At 40.0% G+C, this 19,298-nt stretch overlaps 1 protein-coding gene across 1 annotated transcript in view; it reads right to left on the bottom strand.

Annotated features, from left to right (window-relative positions):
• Positions 1–19,298, bottom strand: part of skic3 (SKI3 subunit of superkiller complex) — a 30,481-nt gene that overhangs the window by 937 nt on the left and 10,246 nt on the right. Inside the window, exons 19-41 of the mRNA XM_053653982.1 lie at positions 19,147–19,249; positions 18,852–19,034; positions 17,524–17,668; positions 17,362–17,440; positions 16,900–16,961; positions 16,743–16,799; positions 16,582–16,650; positions 16,399–16,473; positions 15,656–15,797; positions 15,218–15,311; positions 15,045–15,122; positions 13,430–13,554; positions 13,197–13,320; positions 12,873–13,097; positions 11,075–11,147; positions 10,157–10,210; positions 9,948–10,059; positions 8,895–9,023; positions 8,315–8,439; positions 7,187–7,351; positions 5,354–5,506; positions 1,413–1,543; positions 834–963 (exon numbers count right to left, since the gene is read on the bottom strand). Coding sequence (XP_053509957.1) covers positions 834–963; positions 1,413–1,543; positions 5,354–5,506; positions 7,187–7,351; positions 8,315–8,439; positions 8,895–9,023; positions 9,948–10,059; positions 10,157–10,210; positions 11,075–11,147; positions 12,873–13,097; positions 13,197–13,320; positions 13,430–13,554; positions 15,045–15,122; positions 15,218–15,311; positions 15,656–15,797; positions 16,399–16,473; positions 16,582–16,650; positions 16,743–16,799; positions 16,900–16,961; positions 17,362–17,440; positions 17,524–17,668; positions 18,852–19,034; positions 19,147–19,249 — 2,633 coding nt within the window. The remainder of the gene's footprint in view (positions 1–833; positions 964–1,412; positions 1,544–5,353; positions 5,507–7,186; positions 7,352–8,314; positions 8,440–8,894; positions 9,024–9,947; positions 10,060–10,156; positions 10,211–11,074; positions 11,148–12,872; positions 13,098–13,196; positions 13,321–13,429; positions 13,555–15,044; positions 15,123–15,217; positions 15,312–15,655; positions 15,798–16,398; positions 16,474–16,581; positions 16,651–16,742; positions 16,800–16,899; positions 16,962–17,361; positions 17,441–17,523; positions 17,669–18,851; positions 19,035–19,146; positions 19,250–19,298) is intronic.

Here is a 19,298-nt window from a genome sequence, read left to right as displayed (position 1 = left end):
CCCTCGCTCCAGTTTTCCACCAAAGTCATACTCAAAAACACATGCACAATATTGCCCTGCCTAGGACGCCTGGACGCTAGTATAAGAGACGAAACGATCTAAATGAACACGTGGAGGCATGTAGAGATGCCTTCTTCCCATAATTGGTCGGATGTACGTGGTCTAAATCATGCCCCATTTATAGAGCTTGGGGTACCACTAACACTAGAGTTTTTCTTAAAGCAGATATTTTAATTGATGTGAGGACAATTTATTAGAAAGTACTATAAATATTAGACAGTGCACTGATTTAGGGGACATGATTTTGTGTGGGAAATAAACGTCTCCTCACAGAAAACGTTACGTCGTCAGATGACATGTTCGAAAAGTCATTTATGAAGACGTTTTTACTATTGAAATGATAACGTACTGTGTTAGAACAAGCTCATTAATAAAAATCTTGCAGCTAACACTGATTCTTGTTGTCTGATTGATCAAAAACTTAACTTAACCATACCTACACCTATGGGGGGGAGGCTACAAGCTAAATTCATTTCCCACTGTTTCAATTTTATGTGATTTGAGACATGATGAACTGGAATTCTTGCATTGAGTCACACAGCCCTCTGCAGCGCTAACATGTTTTTGAACCCAGCATTCTCTATTATACATTTTTATCTGTTATATCTGCAGCTATGAATTCCCAATCGCCATGGTGATATATTTTTAGAGAGAGAGAGAGAGAGAGAGAGAGTCTTCTTGCTTGCTCTGTTAAATGTATTGTTCACTACATAGACGTACTGAATCGAGTCATTCGTGTTTGTAAGATTACTAATTCATGTGCGAGTCCTTACATCTATCAGCTGCAGGTCGTCTTTGGCATGTAGGTGGCGCAGGAGGTACCAGCGAGCCACCGCCGCTACAGTTTTCACGTCTCTTGAACTCGGTCCGTAAACGATCTTCTCCAACAGACGCCGTGTCTCCCTGGGGAAAAAGAATTGACATTCATAAAACCAGTGAAATGAAACCGGAGAGGAAGCCAATGGGTTTTGCTCAATATTTATGGCACCAGCATGCAAATTTTATTGGCTGGCTATATTGCTCTGTCGGTCATACAGCCAAAAGAATAAAGTGAGCTTAAAGCTAGTCCTCTCTAAGCAGGTGCGTTATGACTTGGCTTTAGTGAAGCTGCGTGTCTGATGTCAGTTTTGTGTGTTGGGAGGAACTCTTATGCTTATCACTAGCGGCGAGCAGTGCACTGGTAGAAATGACACAAAAACCACGGAGTCATTTCTGTTCTCATTTTCAGATTTCTATGAAAAGAAAACTTTAAAAAAAAAAAAAAAAAAAATTTTAAAGATAAATTGGGCTAAATCGCCCACTTGTAGTGATCACTGTCTCCAGCAGCTCCTCAGTTCTTCTCCATGTGTTACCTGGCTCCCATCTTGATGGAGAACTGAAGCAGAGCCTGGAAAAGTGAAGCCACAGGACACGGACCCAGCTTCAGCACCTCGGTACAGGCTTCACGGACAAGACTGCTCCATTCCGCGCCTCCAACTCCAGCCTAGTATCTCACACACGCATGCACACACACACACACACACACACACACACACACACAACAAGCTGGACTTAATCACAGCACTCTGCACACAAGGTCATCTCAATAACCTACTGTGTTTACCTTCACTTACTGCTAAATTATTCTCAAACTATGAGCTTTCTTACCATAGGCAAGTTCCAGTTTTTCCCCCCAAAACAAATCCCCATTTGTAATTCCTTTATACTTATTACATAACCCCTCAACTGTGGTTAGAACAAGCTACTAAGAGTACAACTATCCACAGTATTTAACTGTACAAACAACCTGAAGAAAGTAAAGCAAGAGCTCCATTTGGCTGGTTTTCCTCCATCTATAATAATAATAATAAAAAAAAATGAAATATGCAAAGACGTTTTAATCAAGAGATTGCTTTGGAATGAGACGGTCTAATTTAATTAGAGGGACAAAGCTGGAGTCAGCTTAAACACAAGACATATACAGGAGGGATAATTACTACACTGTACAAGTGAGGGTGGAAAAAAGACAGCGAAGAGAAAGGAAGCCGTATTACTGCTCCATTATGTTCCGATGACATACTGTCGAAAAAGCGTCATGTCCCAGACTACACCTTACTTGTGAGAATTTAAATTAAAAAAAATAAATAAAAACATGATGGAAACATGACCAGGGGCATAATCAGAGAAAATATCACAGTACCATTATTGGTGTAACGATACACACAAATCAACCTCTCGATTCGGGGTCTCGATTCGATACATCAATACGGAAAAATCGCACATTTTATATGAATATGTGCCTTCGGTTTCATTTGACATTACATTAAATACAATAATTGAAACTTAATTAGGATACAAATACAGTGTTTGCATGACCCATTCAGACTCCTAGCAGCGTATAATGAAAGAAAAGCTGTACATTAGGATGTAACAAAGTTAAACATGACTGACTAGACATTAGCGATCTGCCCAGGCTTTCGTTGGTGTTCAGGGTTGCCAAGACCTCAACTAAATTTCCACCTCAATTAATTCTCAAAATGACCTGATGCTAACACGAAAAATTTGGTGTAAAAACAGTGTACCTGCCAACCCTGCTGGTGTGATTCTCAAGGCAGTGTGTATGAAGTCTCACAGCTCTCTGTACCTCCAACATGTTCTTGGATCCAGCATTCTCTATTATTATACAGTTATATCGGTTCTATCTATGCAGCTATGAATTCCCGATCGCCATGGTGATTTTTATTTATTTATTTTTACCCAAACCGAATTAGTCAGGAAATGTGGTCTTAAAGCAGGAGAGAGTCTTCTTGCTTGCTCTGTTGAATGTATCGTTCCCTACATAGACGTATTGAATCGAGAGCCTTGCATCGTTACACCTCTAATGGACATTTTTTTTCTAGTTTAATAGGTTCCTTTACAAAAATAAATAAACACAAAAAAATGACTGGCAGTCTTAACCTGTCAATCAGAAAAATTTTAGCTTTTTTTTTTTTTTTTTTTTTTTTTTTTTTTTTTTTTTAAGTGCTCATCTTGAACTTATTTTTTTTTGTTTCTGGCTGCTTTAATTTCTGCTAATTATGTTATATTCTGTAAGGGATAAAACATTTTTATAAAGCATTTTCCTGTAACGGCATATCCCGAAGTGTTTTATCGCTCTTACGCCACAGCGATTTGCAGACAATTACAATTTAACTTCGATTAAGGAACCACATCGCACGTTTAACCGTTTATATTTAGGTTTAATATCGTAGAAAGTCCACTAAACCAACATTAATATAAACGTGGGACTTGAATTACAGCCAGCGCTACTGTCAGAGCTGCTGTTATAGAACATCGATCAGTTTCTGTCTCTCAAGAGCAGATTCAAGAATTCTACATTGCTGTGATATAAAATCTATTACGGCACTGTCATTATAACCATTTTATACATGCTAGGGTTCAATATTTAAGTAGTTTTAAACCGACAGTCTGCTTATGTCCAGCTTAAAAAGGCCAATCACTTTCAGGGCATTCATTTCTACCAGAAAATGAGTGAAAGGTGCTTTTAACACCCCTGCTAATGGCACACTGTGGGCAGGCAACATCTGTCCATCTATCCCTATCCCTCTGTAATCTCCAGACTGATGAGTGAGAGGAGGAAATCCCCATGGATGTCTGTGACGCAGCATCGTTTGCACTTTCCTTCTGCAGTACTGTCAGCAACACGAATAGGGCTTTCCTTTCCAACAACAGGAGACAACAGACACTGTTTACTCTGCTCTACTGTGTGTGTGTGTGTGTGTGTGTGTGTGTGTCCATCTCTCATCCTAGTCATGTTTTAACATCTGTACAGCAGTGTGCGTCACAAAAAAATATCATATAAGGACTGTGCGAAAACACACACTGTAATTGAGCTGTTTTAATGACAGATAACACATTCTGGTATTTTCGGCAAACTTCCCGACACACATAAGGCCTTAAAACTACCTCTGAAATCAATAACAATAAACGGTTACATTTTTAAGTAGTTCATTTATTTTTAAACAGTGAAATCTCTATTGATCTGACTGAAAATCTATGGCAGGACTTGAACATTACTGTCTTAATGCAACATGACGGTGCTTGGACAATTTTGGCACGAATGGGCGAAAATATCAGGATCCAGACGTGCAAAGCGGATAGACACAGCTGTTATTGCAGCTGTTATTGAAAAAAACAGGGTGAATAGAACGCTTAAAAAAACAAAAAACAAAGAATTAATTAGCATTTGTGTCGCAATAAAAAATATTTTGCATCTTCCAAATGTTAGACATATTGTGTAAATCAAACAGTGTAAATCCCAAAATAAGTCCATTTATAGCTCAAGGATGTAGCACTACAAAATGGGTGGGTGGGGGGGGGGAAGAGATTGGGGCGAATACTTGTATTCTTGTAATACTTGTATACTTGTATACATATATTCCGATTATATTATATTATATTCACTTGTGTTTGGGTCAAATTTAATATGTAAGACATACGAGTAAATTCTCTTGATCTACAATCTGGCAAACTGAGCAAAGGATTTTGCAACAAAATCATTCATTATGGTATTAACAGGTTCTTGTCCTGTTACATAAATTACACAGAATATTAGAGTGCAAATCAAATACTTGAGATCCCACTCGTCTCTACCTGTGATGAATGTGAACTGCTTTTATTCTCTGTACATGTAGCGGGAGGAAATGGATGCATTTTCAAACGGTATATTTACACATAGATCACGTAGTTTTAAAGTTCCTTCATCGATTTATAGTCGCTTCTCGGGCACTGGAGAAACGTACTGAACGATTTATGCTTTAAAATGAACCGAGTTCATTATCTTGTCATGTTTTAATAATATCACAATGACAGAACACTGCGTATGAGATATTCTAGGCCACGTGCACACTCTCCATTCACCAATTCGAGAATTTCAGACCTGTGATATTATTACAGAACAGTATGGGATTCACATTTCCCCCACCCATTGTAATTACTTTTGAAACTGGTTATTAAACTCATTCTTTTTCATTTAGGTAAACAGTAATAAAGAGCAGCGGGGAGGAGTTTCACGATGGAAAGCTGAAATAGGGAAAAAGCATCATGTTCTAATGAATGAGTCAGGTTTCAAACATGCCGTTTCCTGTTTATATTCGGAGCAAGCCATACACAGTGTGTATGCAGTGCATTTATATGAAATAGGTTTCAACAGATCAGGGTTTGAAATGCATGTGATGCTAAAACTCATGCATGTAAACTCAAAATGCGCATATAATAAGTCAGAGCCATTCACAAGGCAGGCGTGTGTACTCACCATGCAGGGGGTGAGAGAGAGCAGGGCGAGGCGCAGCAGACTGCTGAGCTTCCCGCTGTAGTGACCGAGCTGAGAGGTGAGCTGCAGACTCTGTCTCAGAGCCACCGAGGCCTGTGCCAGCAAACCCTGAGAGCGGTACACCTCCGCCAGCCACTAACACACACACACACACACACACACAAGGAGAAGTACAACTGTTAAAAAAAAGATTTGTTAGATGTCACGTCATCTAAAGTAGATCCTAATCTCTTACAACAATTTTAGCAATCATTTTTTGTTCTCTCAAGCAATAGTACTAAAGCATGATGATGGACAGTGGTAAGAGCAGAGTGGACCGTGAGCCGAGTTGTGCTTTGGGACAGAATCATCTCTGAACGCTTGTAGCGCTGTATGCTTACAGTAATTATCGTGATCCAATCATTATATTTATGTCTACGACGCTCATTGAAGAGGCTTGTGGCATCGGCGTACTGCACTACTTTGCCGAGCCGCGTGCAGGTTACGTACCCGGGCGTTTACTCAAACGCCATTAAGCCAAAACAGGGCATCGCTGTATATTCATCTTGTTCCTGTCTATACATATGGTGATTAGCACAGTTTACCTGAAATGAGCAGCAGTATATCAGCATCCTTTTGATGTAGTAGTCATATGAACGGCTGAATGATTTGACTCTCAAGGTCATCAGTTACTATAAAACCCATCTCTGGCTTAGCAAACATCGTTCCTTCTTATAACTGCTTTTAAATTTTACAGAGACGGAAAGTCTCTCCAATTCTCACAACACAGGGTGAATAAATACACTACCGGTCAAAAGTTTAGACACACTCATTCTTTATTTTTATCTCCACATTTTATAATAATAATAATAATAAAATCATCAAAACTCTGGAGTAACACAAATGGAACTATGGGAATCATGTTGTGATAAAAAAAAAAAATCCAAAATAAATCAAAATAATTTAATACTTTAACATCTTCAAAGTGGACACGCTTTTTGCCGAGACTTTCCAGAAATGTATTCTTGGCGTTTTCTCGACTGATTTCTTGAGGAATTCCCCTGAGATGCTTTTTAAACAGTATTAAAGGAGTTCCCACCTACGCTGGATACTTATTGGCTGCTTTTCGGAATATTTCGCTCCGAGTCGTCCATTAAATATATATTTTTCTGTAAATAAAATGTGAGTTTTCTAATAAAAGAAATTAATATGTTGCCACGATTTATATTTTTGTCTGAAACACTGATTTCAAACATTTTATCGTACACCTTCAGATCAACATTTGATCATCAACAATGAGAAACATTTCAGTTTCTCGGAATACAAGTGTCTCCAAACTTTTGACTGGTAGTGGGCATCAACCTATCCCACCCACATGGTTCAGTCTGTAGTACGAGTAACGAACCGTGGCAAAAAATCCTGCCGAGCACGGGTTATAAATTCCAGTATTAACTTCACTCCTGAGCAAATGCCATCGGAATGCTTTATCTTCCTTGCTCAGAAATGTTTGGTGGAAAAGATCCATTAGTTGCCTCTTTATTAGACACATCGTACTTGTTGGAAAAACTTGTAGGTGTACAGAGCTAATAGCTTATTTCCCCCCCGTGCACAATTTGTGTTAAATATACTCGAGCCTATGACTGTCGGTTCCTGCTGCCAGATGGATGTTCTTAGCCGACATACTGTTTCTCAATCCAGCAGTGACACAGACCACTGCTCAGATAATACCTGATCAGCAGTGGTCCCTTTGGTGATCCCGTTCCGTTGATAGGACACCAAACAAGTGGATTTCGTGTGTAGAGCGAGATTAGACGACGTCTATGAGGCAGTACTCACGTGCCAAGCAGACACTGAGGTTGGGTTGGCCATGACAGCAGCACTCAGCTGGTCCAGCACCGTTGGGGGGATGCAGTCTCCGGCATCAGACAGCAGGAGGCATTCGCACTGAACCTGCCTGAGCAACAGGAACACTGCAGGATGCTCAGGAGACACACTCAACACCTGCAACACACACAGACAGGCAGTTCACATATACAGACTTATATTACTCATGAATATGTGTAATATGAGTAGAATAGATCAACCTGTGGGTTTGTGGTGGCATGATGGGGGGTTGTGATACAAATATCATTGACAAATGAAAACGATCAAATCGGAACCATTTAACGTGACTTTGGATGTACAAAGTGATGGAATGAGTTGGTTGATCGATTGGAAAATATCATTTGATACAGCTTAATAATGCTGTTTGGCATGTTTGGTGACTAAAACATAAAACATCTTTAGGACCCAATTATGTACATATGTTACTAGCCTCCTTACAAAGTCATCTGTTACTAGCTTCCTTACAAAAGATAGTTACATTTCAAAAAAATAATAATAAATAGTATTAAAATAATATTACTCTACACTAGTTGAACCGTTTAAAAAAGTATGCTTAAAGAATAACAATAAGCAACAGCAAAACAACAATAGCTAGAGTACATTAATATTTCACAAAGGAAAAAGCAACATGCTGAGATGCTGTCACATTTATTACAGGGATTAAAAGGTCCTATTTAATATTACTGATCATTTGACATAAATCATTTAGGCTGAAGGAGATCAGCTGATGAAAACGTGCTCAGAACTCCGGTCTTAATAATAAAGTAGGATCCCACGAAACTGAAGATGTAATAAGCGGTCGAAACAGTCAAAAACATATCATAAAGATGATAAAGGCTGGTTGTAATCGTGTGTGAAATGAGGCGGGATCAAAAACTGAGTGGAAGAACGGATGGAGGAGATTCACAGATACTATGGCTCGGACACATGACTCATTCATGCTATAAAAGCCCTACGTGTGTGGTAACGATGGCCAGTGCTTCTGTCTGCACCTGTGGCCCAAACGGACGGCTGAGGAGAGACAGAATGAGTAGCGAGATAAAAAAAAAAAAAAAAAGGAAAGCGAGAAAGCTAGAGAACCTGTGAACACAGGGCTTCAGCTTCATCATACAGGCCGCTCTGTTTGAGTCCTGTCACAGTCTGCTGCAGAACCCAGCCTTCCAGAGCCTGAGCCAAAAGCCCATCCTCTCTCTGCAGGCTTTTCACTGGAACACAGTGTACACACACACACACACACACACACACACACACACACACACACACGCCCGCACATATGCCCACGCACAAATTTGGTACACCTTCCATTAGCGCTGTTATATTAAATAAATAAAAAAATGGCATCAAATTTCAATTGCTTAAAATATTTAGTATTACAATACATTCAGATACATTAATACGTTTTAATTTTATACTGCCACAAACAGGGGGAAAAAAACTATCACACAATCGGCATGAGTAATTATCCAAAAAAAAACAAACCATGCACTTTAATAAATTTGTTACGCAACCAGAAGAACACGATGTGTGAACATTCAAATGTGGATTTTCTGCCTTCAAATATATGCAAATTGATTGATAAATTAAAAACAAAATCTATATTCCACGAAACCGGTAAGTCTTATTGGATAACATGCTAGCAACAAATACACCGTTTACTGACCTTTCTCTGACACCAGTGTCATAAACACTCTCTCTAGACCTTCTTTGCAGGGGGAGGAGCCTGACAGGGCACATGCTACATTCTCTGTGTGACATGCAGCCATAAGCCCCGCCCACCCCGCAGGATCGTCTGAATACAAGGGAGAAAGAATACACAATTACAACTGTACATTATTAACTACATACAGAATGTTAGCTAAAACATCACTCTGTAAAATGATTTAATCATGCCAGCTATGAATGAACGAACTAATCGTGAACACTACTTCTTTCTAAACAATCTTTCGCCTGAAACTTGTAGGACTCAGTTTATATCACACGCAGGGTTGATTTCATGCCTCCATAAAACTCGAGACAAGTGCAACTGAATCTGGAGTAATAGGGTAGCTCTCAACATGATGCTACCACCAGCATGCTTCGCTGGTAGGATCATATAGAAGTTTTCAACTTGCCTTTTGGCAAACTCCAAATGAGAGTTCATACGCCTCACCACTCTTCCATAAAGACCAGATTTGTGTAAAGTCTAGGGTGTGGATGTCCTTCAGATCTCTCCAGCTCCTCCAGAGTTATCGTTGGCCTATCGCTGACGGTTTCTCGGACTAATGCTCTCTTTACCAGGTCACTGACATTTAGTGGAAGACCTCCTCTAGACAATGTCATGGCTGTGCCATATTATATTCGTATTTTAATTACGGATTTAATGGTGGGATATTTTTTTAATAACCAAACCCTGACTCATACTTTTGGACTTGCACGCAGGTGGACTCCGATTAACTAATTATGTAACTTCTGATGGCAACTGGTTGCTCCAGAGCTAATCTTAGATGTTTCACACAAACAGCAGTGAATAATTATGCAGTAACTTTTATGCAAGCTGAATACAGAGGACTAAAGAAATACACAACAGTTGCATAGCATGAATATATATATATATATATATATATATATATATATATATCTCTATAAGACCCGCTCTCCAAACATTACTATACAACACACGTTCTTGTTGCACTTCTTGGCTACCCTTAGGACAAACCCTCAGTCCTAAACCAACCTGGACAGAGCAGTACAGCTCTCTGGGTGGTCTTTAGAGCATTTTTCCTCCTGTCTTCCCCAGAGTGTCTGCCTGAGGCCAACTGATTTACGCCGCTGTACAGCAGTGCCCTCTAGAGAACAACACAGAAGGTATAAATCAGTAGTGAGACAGCCATTCTTCTTATTCTACTGCTTTATCTGTTCAAATTATTACCAAGTCAAACCCACCTTTCCTAGAGTCATGCTAGCATGACATGCCACGCTACCTGCTACGGCTCCACCCTGAGAGAGACAGAATGTTACTTGTGCAGGACTTTAATGGCTTAAAATTTGTTTCATCCTTAAAGGAATACTTCATAAAATAAATAAAATATAATAAAAAAAAGATACAAATTTACCATTGTAGTCTATGCTATCTAATCAGCCAAGATTAGATTAGTATTGCGCCACTCAAAATCTATCCCATAAAATATATGTTCAAAACCTCATAAAATTCTTCCTTCAAACTACATAATTTCATTTTTGAAATCCACCACAAATACCCCAAAAAATGTCGAAATGACATTTAAGTTTATATTGTTATCTACATAGCGCCAGCTTTCCAGTATGATCGCGGCTTCAAATAATGCCGCCGTAACGTTAACCTCGAAAACTGTGCCGAGGATCCGTTCGTTTACTGTCCGAGTGACATTATTTAATGCTGCGTTCCGAATACAGTCAGAGGTGGAAAGTTCCTACATCCCCCTTGATATTTCAAACTTCTCATCACAAACCTGGAGTTTACTCTGCAGCTATACGAGCATTACAAACAAATAAACAAACAAACAAATAAATAAATAAATAAATAAATAGAAGCATTCTGATATACAGTAAGCACAACAGATTATAACATCATAAACTTTGACTCTATGCCTAAAACTGTGCATTTTTACTTACAATGGTCTTACGATAAGTTTGAACATAAGGAAATATTGTTTGGGGGAGTCACCTCAGTGACTTCTTATCTGCACTGAACATTTAGTGTAGGTGTAAAATGTGAAATTGGATTATCATTACCTTTTTAATGACAGAACACTCAAAGTAATAGCATTTAAGTTTATACACATCACGTCATATCTAGATGTAAAATGGTTCTGGTGGGCTTACGTCAGCTTTGCTGGGACAGTACTGTGGCACCAGTCTGGACAGCAGCGCCCACAGGGACGGATTTCCTGGGTTTCTGTCAAAAGAAGACGTCAAACAGAGACGTCAAAGATTCAATACGCAATTAAATAAACAATTTAAGGGTTTTGTGATAACAAAGAGGAGTTCAGGTGCACCGTAGGTCTGCACAATTTTAGCAATCCGGTTCAATCGTGCCGAATCAATGAGTTTTTGAATGGGATTTTGGTTAAAAGCCTGAAATAAGGTCTGTGGTGAACACAAGCTCAAAATATTTTCACGTTTTATTCTATGACGTAAAATACACCAGTAATACCCCACGTGTGATTTTTTTAAAAAGCTTTTACATGTATTGAAAACGGCGGTTGCTAACATGTTGCTAAAAGGCACTACAAACGTCGTCACGCCGAACAGGAAAAGTCTTTGTGGATAAACTGGTTCAGGTGTGCGGTGCACAATTCCCCCTAAAAATACCCTGGATGAAGATTCATCCACAGAGTAAATACGTATTATGGAAAATGTTTTTAAATCAAGTTTGGAGAAGTTGTTGGAATGGTGATGGTGACGTTAAAGTCGAGCGACCGTGGTGTAGATCATTTATAGCATACGGTTAGCTTTTTATTTCTGGCGATTGTAATTATTGTATTCTGGCGATTGTATTTTCATTTGTGAAAATGATCTTGATGGACAAAACGTGTTAGTGTTGTAAACTTTTATTGATCACAGAGCTTATTTTTCAAAATAATCCAAAAGCCTATGTGAGAATCCTGTTGGGTTTTTGTCGAGGGAACCGGTGTGATGATAACTTCCGGGTTTCGGAACAAAATGACGTCATGACTGCACCACTCTATTGGGTGATTTGTCTGCGTCTCTCCTCCTGTAAACACTGATATTGTGTTTTCATTTTCATATCGTTATATTTGATGCGTATTATCATTTGGTTGATGGCATTTTTATTTTTACTTAACCTATATTTTGGGTACAATTTTATTTATATTTTTATAAATTATATTTAAATTTTTTCATTTTATATTGTACACTACCAGGAATGTAGCAAAACATGGAGGTGAAAGCAGCGGTCGGTTTATTTAAATAAAAATATGTTGTCCCTAAAATCTATGAATAATCATGATAAATAATCGTGAACTCAATACTGATCAAAATAATCGCGATGATCATTTTGGCCGTAATCGTGCAGCCCTAGTGCACCGTTTCATCTTTTGGATATTTAATCACTAGTGACATGATTTAGACAGAAAGAGCCTTAATTAATCAAAACGACCAGACATGTATACTCAAAAATGAAACTAAAGGCCACTCATATCGTCGTGGTGAGTCAGACCAATGAGGAGGAATTGCGTGCGCGTGTGTCAGTACCAATAAATATCCACATTTATATGTAATAATGACTAAAGCATTATATTTATGTAAGGGAGACAGATTAAGGGATTAAAGACAAATTAGAAGTGTGTATTTGTTGATACGGCGAAGTCTTCTGTGAGGAGACCTCGATTCTTCATTTCTGGAAGGAATCTCCAGTGTCAGCGCTTTGTAAACGTCAAAAGTGCTGTGCTTCTGTTATACACAAGTGATAACGGAAACTGACTCGTTTAGCTGATGCTGTAATTTTTCTAGCACCAGTGTTTGACTCGTTTAATGAAAGGTTCATCTCGTATTTGCTTTATAAGCTTTGAGCAGGCAAATCCGATATTCCTCCAATGTCTCAATTCTGGATAAGGTCATAATTCTGGAGATGGTCAGTACCACCAGATTTAACATATACCTGAACACTGCCCTGGAAGCCTCTCTCTGCACAGCGTTGTAGTTGCCCTGTAAGGCCAGCAGGGTGCAAGTGAGCAGGCAGTGCTCTTCCACAGCACCCCTCAAAGCTCCATCCAGCTTCATCAGCTCCGAGAGGGCAGCGCTGGCCAGGGTGGCGTCTCCATGGACCAGGCCCAAAGCACATAGACACAGCAAACTTTCTGGAACTGGCTCCTTCAGCAATGAGCTGTGTGAAGAACATGCACACAAAGTAAGAGGAAGGCTGATCTCAGTAAAATCCAGCACCAGTAGTGATCTGTCAAGGCTGATGATTTGAAGAGCTCACCACTTAAAGAGCAAAGTTTTGGCAGTGTCCATGTTCCCCAATCGGTGCTGTAGTAAAGCCAGAGCTGTTAGTATATAGGCTTTCTCCTTCTCAGTGGAGGCCACTGCAAGAGCTTTCTCATAGGCTGGAACACAATCAAAAACCACGCGCACACACACACACACACACACACACAAGATAAGCTTAAAATGCACCAGTACTACGCCTCAGACCTTAAAAAGAACTACACTTACCATTAACACTCTCCTGGAGACGTCCAGCTCTAAACCAGGCCAGAGCCATGCCTGTGAGATCATGCAGCTCCTCTAGTGATGTGGAGGAATAATGACGGACAGCCTCTTCCCACTGATCTGTGTCACTACGAGAGAACGTGCTTATAAAATAATATTTACCCTTTTTACAATATGTTCAAAGATTTACAACTGTTTCAAATTAAAGGTATACTCCAGCATTTTCAACCCAATTTGCATCCATATAAAACTGTAGTGTAGAGGAGATTACAGTGACAAGAACATTTTCTACACGGAGGAAAAGAATCTCAAAACTCACTCCTTATAGAAGTCTAAGGGCATTTTGAGACGAACACAAGAGGACGTCAGACCAAAGCTGTTTTTATACACAACGAGTTTGATTATTTATGCGTCCTGACGTTTTATGGTGTTAAAGTGCACCTATTATGGTTTTGAAACATGCCTAACATTGTTTTAAAGGTCTCATACAATATATTTACTTGTATCCAAGGTCGAAAAACACTTTAACATGCTCATAATTTAAATTGCAGCATTACCGCTTTCCCCCCAGTGTCACAAACGACTCGTTCAATCATTCGTTCTAAAGGATTCGTTCTAAACTCCTCCTTACAGAGAGCATACTCTGCTCTGATTGGTCAGATGTCCCAGTCTGTTGTGATTGGTCTACCGCTGTCAGCGAGCAGCCAATGAAGACCAGAGGCAAGGCATTTTGTTACAAATCTACGTAGGTTAGTACAGGAAGTAAAGTCTGGAGTCACTAACGACTCGTTTCAGCTGTTCAGAATTGCTTCCTTCTTTCAGGAGTCAATAACTCTGTTCGTCGTGCGCTTTGATTTTTGAAACTTTGCAGATGTTTTTACATTCACAAACAGCTCTATAACACACTCCTTGAAAGGTAATATTCGAAAAACCATAACAGGCACACTTTAATGCACCAACAGACAAAACTACACTGGCAACAACTCATAACTTTTTTCCTACTGAAAAAGTAGCCCCATCTCTGAAATGATGAATGGAGCGTTTCAAAGCTTAATTTGTTAAAGCTTTGTAGGGAAAAAAACGGCCACGGTCAAGCAGTGGCTGTAGTGGAGAGAAAGTCGTGCAGAACGATCAGGTAAAGAGGGATTGTCTACACCTGTGTGTGGTTTTATGGCAGCCTGTGCTCAGTAGGCTGCCAGATGCCAGAGAGAGACAGTTCCAACCTTACCTACCCTGACGTGGCTGAGCTCAACTTAAGCAGAACGACAGGACACTGCGATATGACCTTATTTCATTTTGTGTGTGTGTGTGCCTGAGAGCATGAAATTAATAGCTTTGAAAGGGTGGTAAAAGAGGAAGAGCAGCACTCTCTCCATTCTCTGCCTCCTGTGTCCTCATTCTCCTCCCCCATTGGCCCGGGGAATCGCACGCATGTTTAACAACAACTGCCCTTAGAAATATATTACACTAGTATAAGTTTTGGGGAAACAGGTTGAAGAGTTTTATTCTCAGTACAGCAAAACATGTCAACATTACTCTCCGTAGAATTCTCCCACACATCCTTTAAATACTATCCGCTACTAGTGAAAAGATGTGAAGTGAAAAGTGTTTGAGTTACCAGAGTGCCCGAGCGTAGCCTCTGAGAGCAAAGCCGAGTTCTTCTGTTTGTGAACTGTTCTGGAGCAGCGCCACAGCTCTAAGAGGAAGTACGAGGAGAAGGAGTGTAAGTGTGCAACTGCTTTAAACTACGCACACATGCCGATAACTCCTTTATTAGGACAGTGTGCCCACCTCTTATAGGCTCCAGCTGCCTGCTTTTTCAGCTTCATGTGTTCATTCAGGAAGCCCAACATCACAAAAGCTTCGGCATCCGTCTGAATCCTCTCTACATTTATAGGAACAACCGAGGAATCCAAAATCAGCTCTTGTTCCCACCAACTTGTCAAATGATATTTCAGACAGGAGCAACAGTGGGAACAAATGCTCCAAGTGTGTGTGATAACCAATAACTCAGCACAGAAAGCTTCAAGCAATAAAAACACATACTTCCTGGTATTAATTCTTTTATGACAATATCTTTGTGCTATGTATTGTCACTGAAAGATTTAACTTTGGTTAAAAAAAAATATAAAAAAGTGCTCTCAAATACAAACCCTTTGGCTCTTAAACCAGTTATAAAACACAGGATGGTTCTCTGAACGAGGAAAAAACGACACTTGTTGTACATACCTGTGTATTTGGTTAAGGCCACCTGGGCAGCCGAGACTGCGTTCATCTGGACTATGTTGTAGCGGTATAACTCCGAGTCTCGGTTACTCTTGTCCAGTAGCGTGGAACAGACCCAGTACGCATAACCCTTCACTCCTGCAGTCTAATAACCACAACACCATACAGCGATGTACATTACGAAAGGCACTTATTAAGCTATATGTATGGAATTAAACATGATAGGGCATGCTTTTACAGGCAGAGGGTTGTAATATATAACATTATAATAATCGATTATTTTCCAGTATCACCATGCTCTGAAGTGTTTTATTCCTTTTATACCAATGCCAAAACATTGCCAATGCTAGAAATGATTTTATTTATTAAAGGATGACATCATCCATTTAACGTTGTGGAAGTTTTATCATCATGAATGTTATAAATAAATGACTGTAAACAGTCATTTTTTCCTTTCTCTTTCTAGGGTTTTGTCAAATTATGTAGAAACAGCACAGCCCTCAGAAAACTTAAAGGAACAGCGTTACCTCTGGCTGTTATGTAGCACTGACACGGTTTCCAAAAACGCTAAATAAACATCTCCCTCCAGGAAATTGCACCAGATCAACGATTACACTATTTACAGTTGGCGCTTCTATCAGAGCTGCTGTTACAGAACATTAGTGAATACCTTCAGACCAATCACAGTGGAGAATTCAACAGCTCTGTTGTATAAATACTCAAATAATATGACATGTAACTCTTACATGAGTGCTGAGCTCAGTGGTGTGTCTGAAGAGATCCATAGTGTCATAGCTTCCTACTGTCTCAGCAATGAACGCCTACAGGACCAATAAAGAGAAGCGGTTATATTTCTGGTGTTAAGTGAACGCTTCGGGAAACTGAACGTCATATCCGGATGCCCCGTGTCGCCTGCATGTTCGCTCTACCTGTCCGATCCAACAGTTCACATACAGTGGCTCCAGAGATTGCGCAATCTTGAAGGCCTCGTGTGCAAGCTGAGAAGTAAATATGCATACTGTAAAAAAAAAAACCTGTATAATAACACGTAACAGAAGCACACAGATGTGAGTAATCAAGCACAATTTACCTCGATGTTCAGGTTCTTGAGGTACAACGTTCCAAGGTTTGTCCATGCTACAACATTCTAAAAACATATCAGAGGGGAAAAAAAATCAGCGTGATGCTAAAGACGTCCTAAACTAAAGATGTTAAATACAGCATTGTGCTGCTAACCTTGCACTTACGTTCGGCTCTGCTCTGATTGATTTGATGAAACTGTGCTGTGCAAGGGCAAAGTTTTCAATTCCTGAAAGATAAGATGATGATGCAATCGTCAATCTCACACATCATTCACACGTTGAGGCATAACATGAGAGGAATCTCTTACAGGAAAATAATTTAAAACCACTTTACGGTACTGGATCGATCAAACGTGGCGACCCCTAACGGAAACAGCCGGAAAAAAAAAAAACAACAGCAGCAACATGGACTGGATCCCAGCTCCAGTGATTATGCTTGTTAGCATGCCTACCTAGGCTTTCCCTTTATATTCAGCGTATAATTTGCGATATTGCTGCTTGTACCATTGATATCTTTTGTTTCTAAAACTTCTTCGTCCATTTGTGGTTTCGGTTCGTCTTTAATCGACCTTTTGTACTTAATTATAGCCCAAGCACACCTTTACCACAACACCTTTCTTCATTTACCTTTAGTCATAGCCACGACCCCCAGTGCACTCCAGTACGTGTGATTCCCACTGTCCAGCATGACTGCCTTTTTAACACACTAAACAAAACACAAATCAATTACAGAAAGTTTACTGAGATCCCATTCCACAGGAAGTGCTGTTCCCAGGTCAGGGGGAATACCTGCAGGGCTTTCTCCAACAGTGGCTGGACGTTCGGTTCTGTAGATGTGGACAGGAACAGTCTCGACTGGTGGTAATAGTTGAGGCCCAGGTCACACCACAGGCCCGGGGCTTCTGCCATCAGTTTCAGAGCACGGCCGTAGCATCTGGAACACATGGATTACAAAACGTGAGGTGCGCTTTAGATAAACGATAAAGTATTGCACACTTACTAGTGGCTGGTTTATCCAATACTACTCATGTTTTATGTAATTAGGACTGTACTGTTCTGTACGCTACAGCGCCTGTCTTTTAGGCCGCATTTACACTACATGCTTCAAGTGACCGATTTTTTCCTCCCATATGGCACAGATCGGATATGACCCATGAACGTGTAAGCAGGAAAGAAAAAAAAAAAAGCACATGGAGTCCGATATTCTCAGACCCGTTTCAGGCCTCGTTCATATGTGGAAATAAATCCGATATGAATCGGACATGTACATTTTTGCGTCTGCCGTGTAACCGGACAGATCGGATATTCCCCTGTCGATGCGAGTCGTACGTCGTTGAAAAAGCGACGGTGGCGAATGGCCTTTAAACATGGTGCGGAAAGCAAAAGCTCGTATTATATTTTCGTCTGTGTCCGTTGCAAATTGCGCCGTTTTTACTTCCTTTTCCGCCTAAGCTTACGCCGACGTCTACCTCGGGTTGATTCACGAAGTGTATAGTGTAAATTTGGATATCGGATATGGGTCACTTTTAAAAGAAAATGTAAGCGGGGCGTCTAAAAAAAACAAAACACAACAACAACAACAAAAAAAAAAATGGACATAGTTAACAAATGGGAATTGGGCATCAAGACCTGCAGTGTAAATGCAGCCTTAATGTCTGTATTGTTGTTGCACTATAAACATAGTCTATTTATATAGACTATAAACAGAGCACATAATAGTTTATTTCTCACGACAATTACGGGGAAACATAAACATATTTAAGATCACAAGTCGATAAAAGGACTTCGCCATTTTTCAACCTAATCATTATGTAATGCCTCTGTAACGTATACAGTGTATGTAATTACAACAGATGATAATTCCGATACATTGTCTTGTACAGAATGAATAACAGAAGCCCCAGTGACTCAACTCACCTTTAATGGAAGTCAAAGAGGAGTTATTGGGGCCATGAAAAATTGTTTGTCTTAATCTCGAAAATATTTAATTCCCCAGCGAATTGATCCGCACCTGATCCATCACGCAGGAGGTGGTACCAACCAGCGAACAGCCAAGAACAGTGTAATTGCGCACATGACTATATGAATGAGGTGTGCGTGTATGTTGGGAGACCCACCTCTCCCCAAGACTGAGCAGCTGTTTCTGGTCCAGTGTGTGGTTCTTATCTGAAGGCTCTGTTCCACACAGTACACCAGGCACCAGCACACAGATTCGGTTTGGAGAAACAGAACTGCATTTTGTACAGGCATCTCCCAGCAACTTCCACAGACATGAGAGATCCGCACGCTTCTGCACTGCCCTGTAGACACATGACCGATGACAAAGTCAGACGGTATTAAAGACAACGTCGATCTGATTTTTCACCTCCTGTATAACGATACCGAATGATAAAATATTCTCCGAAATGTCACCTGAACAAATACGTAATGGCTTCCTGTATAAGGTCTACTGCTCTCCCATCCAGGTAGTCCTCCATTGCTGTTTTAGCCATGGCCAAAAGACATTCTCCAAGTCCTGACCAAAAGAAGAAAACAACATTTATTTAGCATCTATATCTTGCTTA

This window comes from Ictalurus furcatus, chromosome 22 (assembly GCF_023375685.1).
Source record: "Ictalurus furcatus strain D&B chromosome 22, Billie_1.0, whole genome shotgun sequence".
Taxonomy (NCBI): Eukaryota; Metazoa; Chordata; class Actinopteri; order Siluriformes; family Ictaluridae; genus Ictalurus; species Ictalurus furcatus.
The sequence above is the reverse complement of the archived record's forward strand: the minus strand, read 5'-3'. Positions and strand labels throughout refer to the sequence as shown.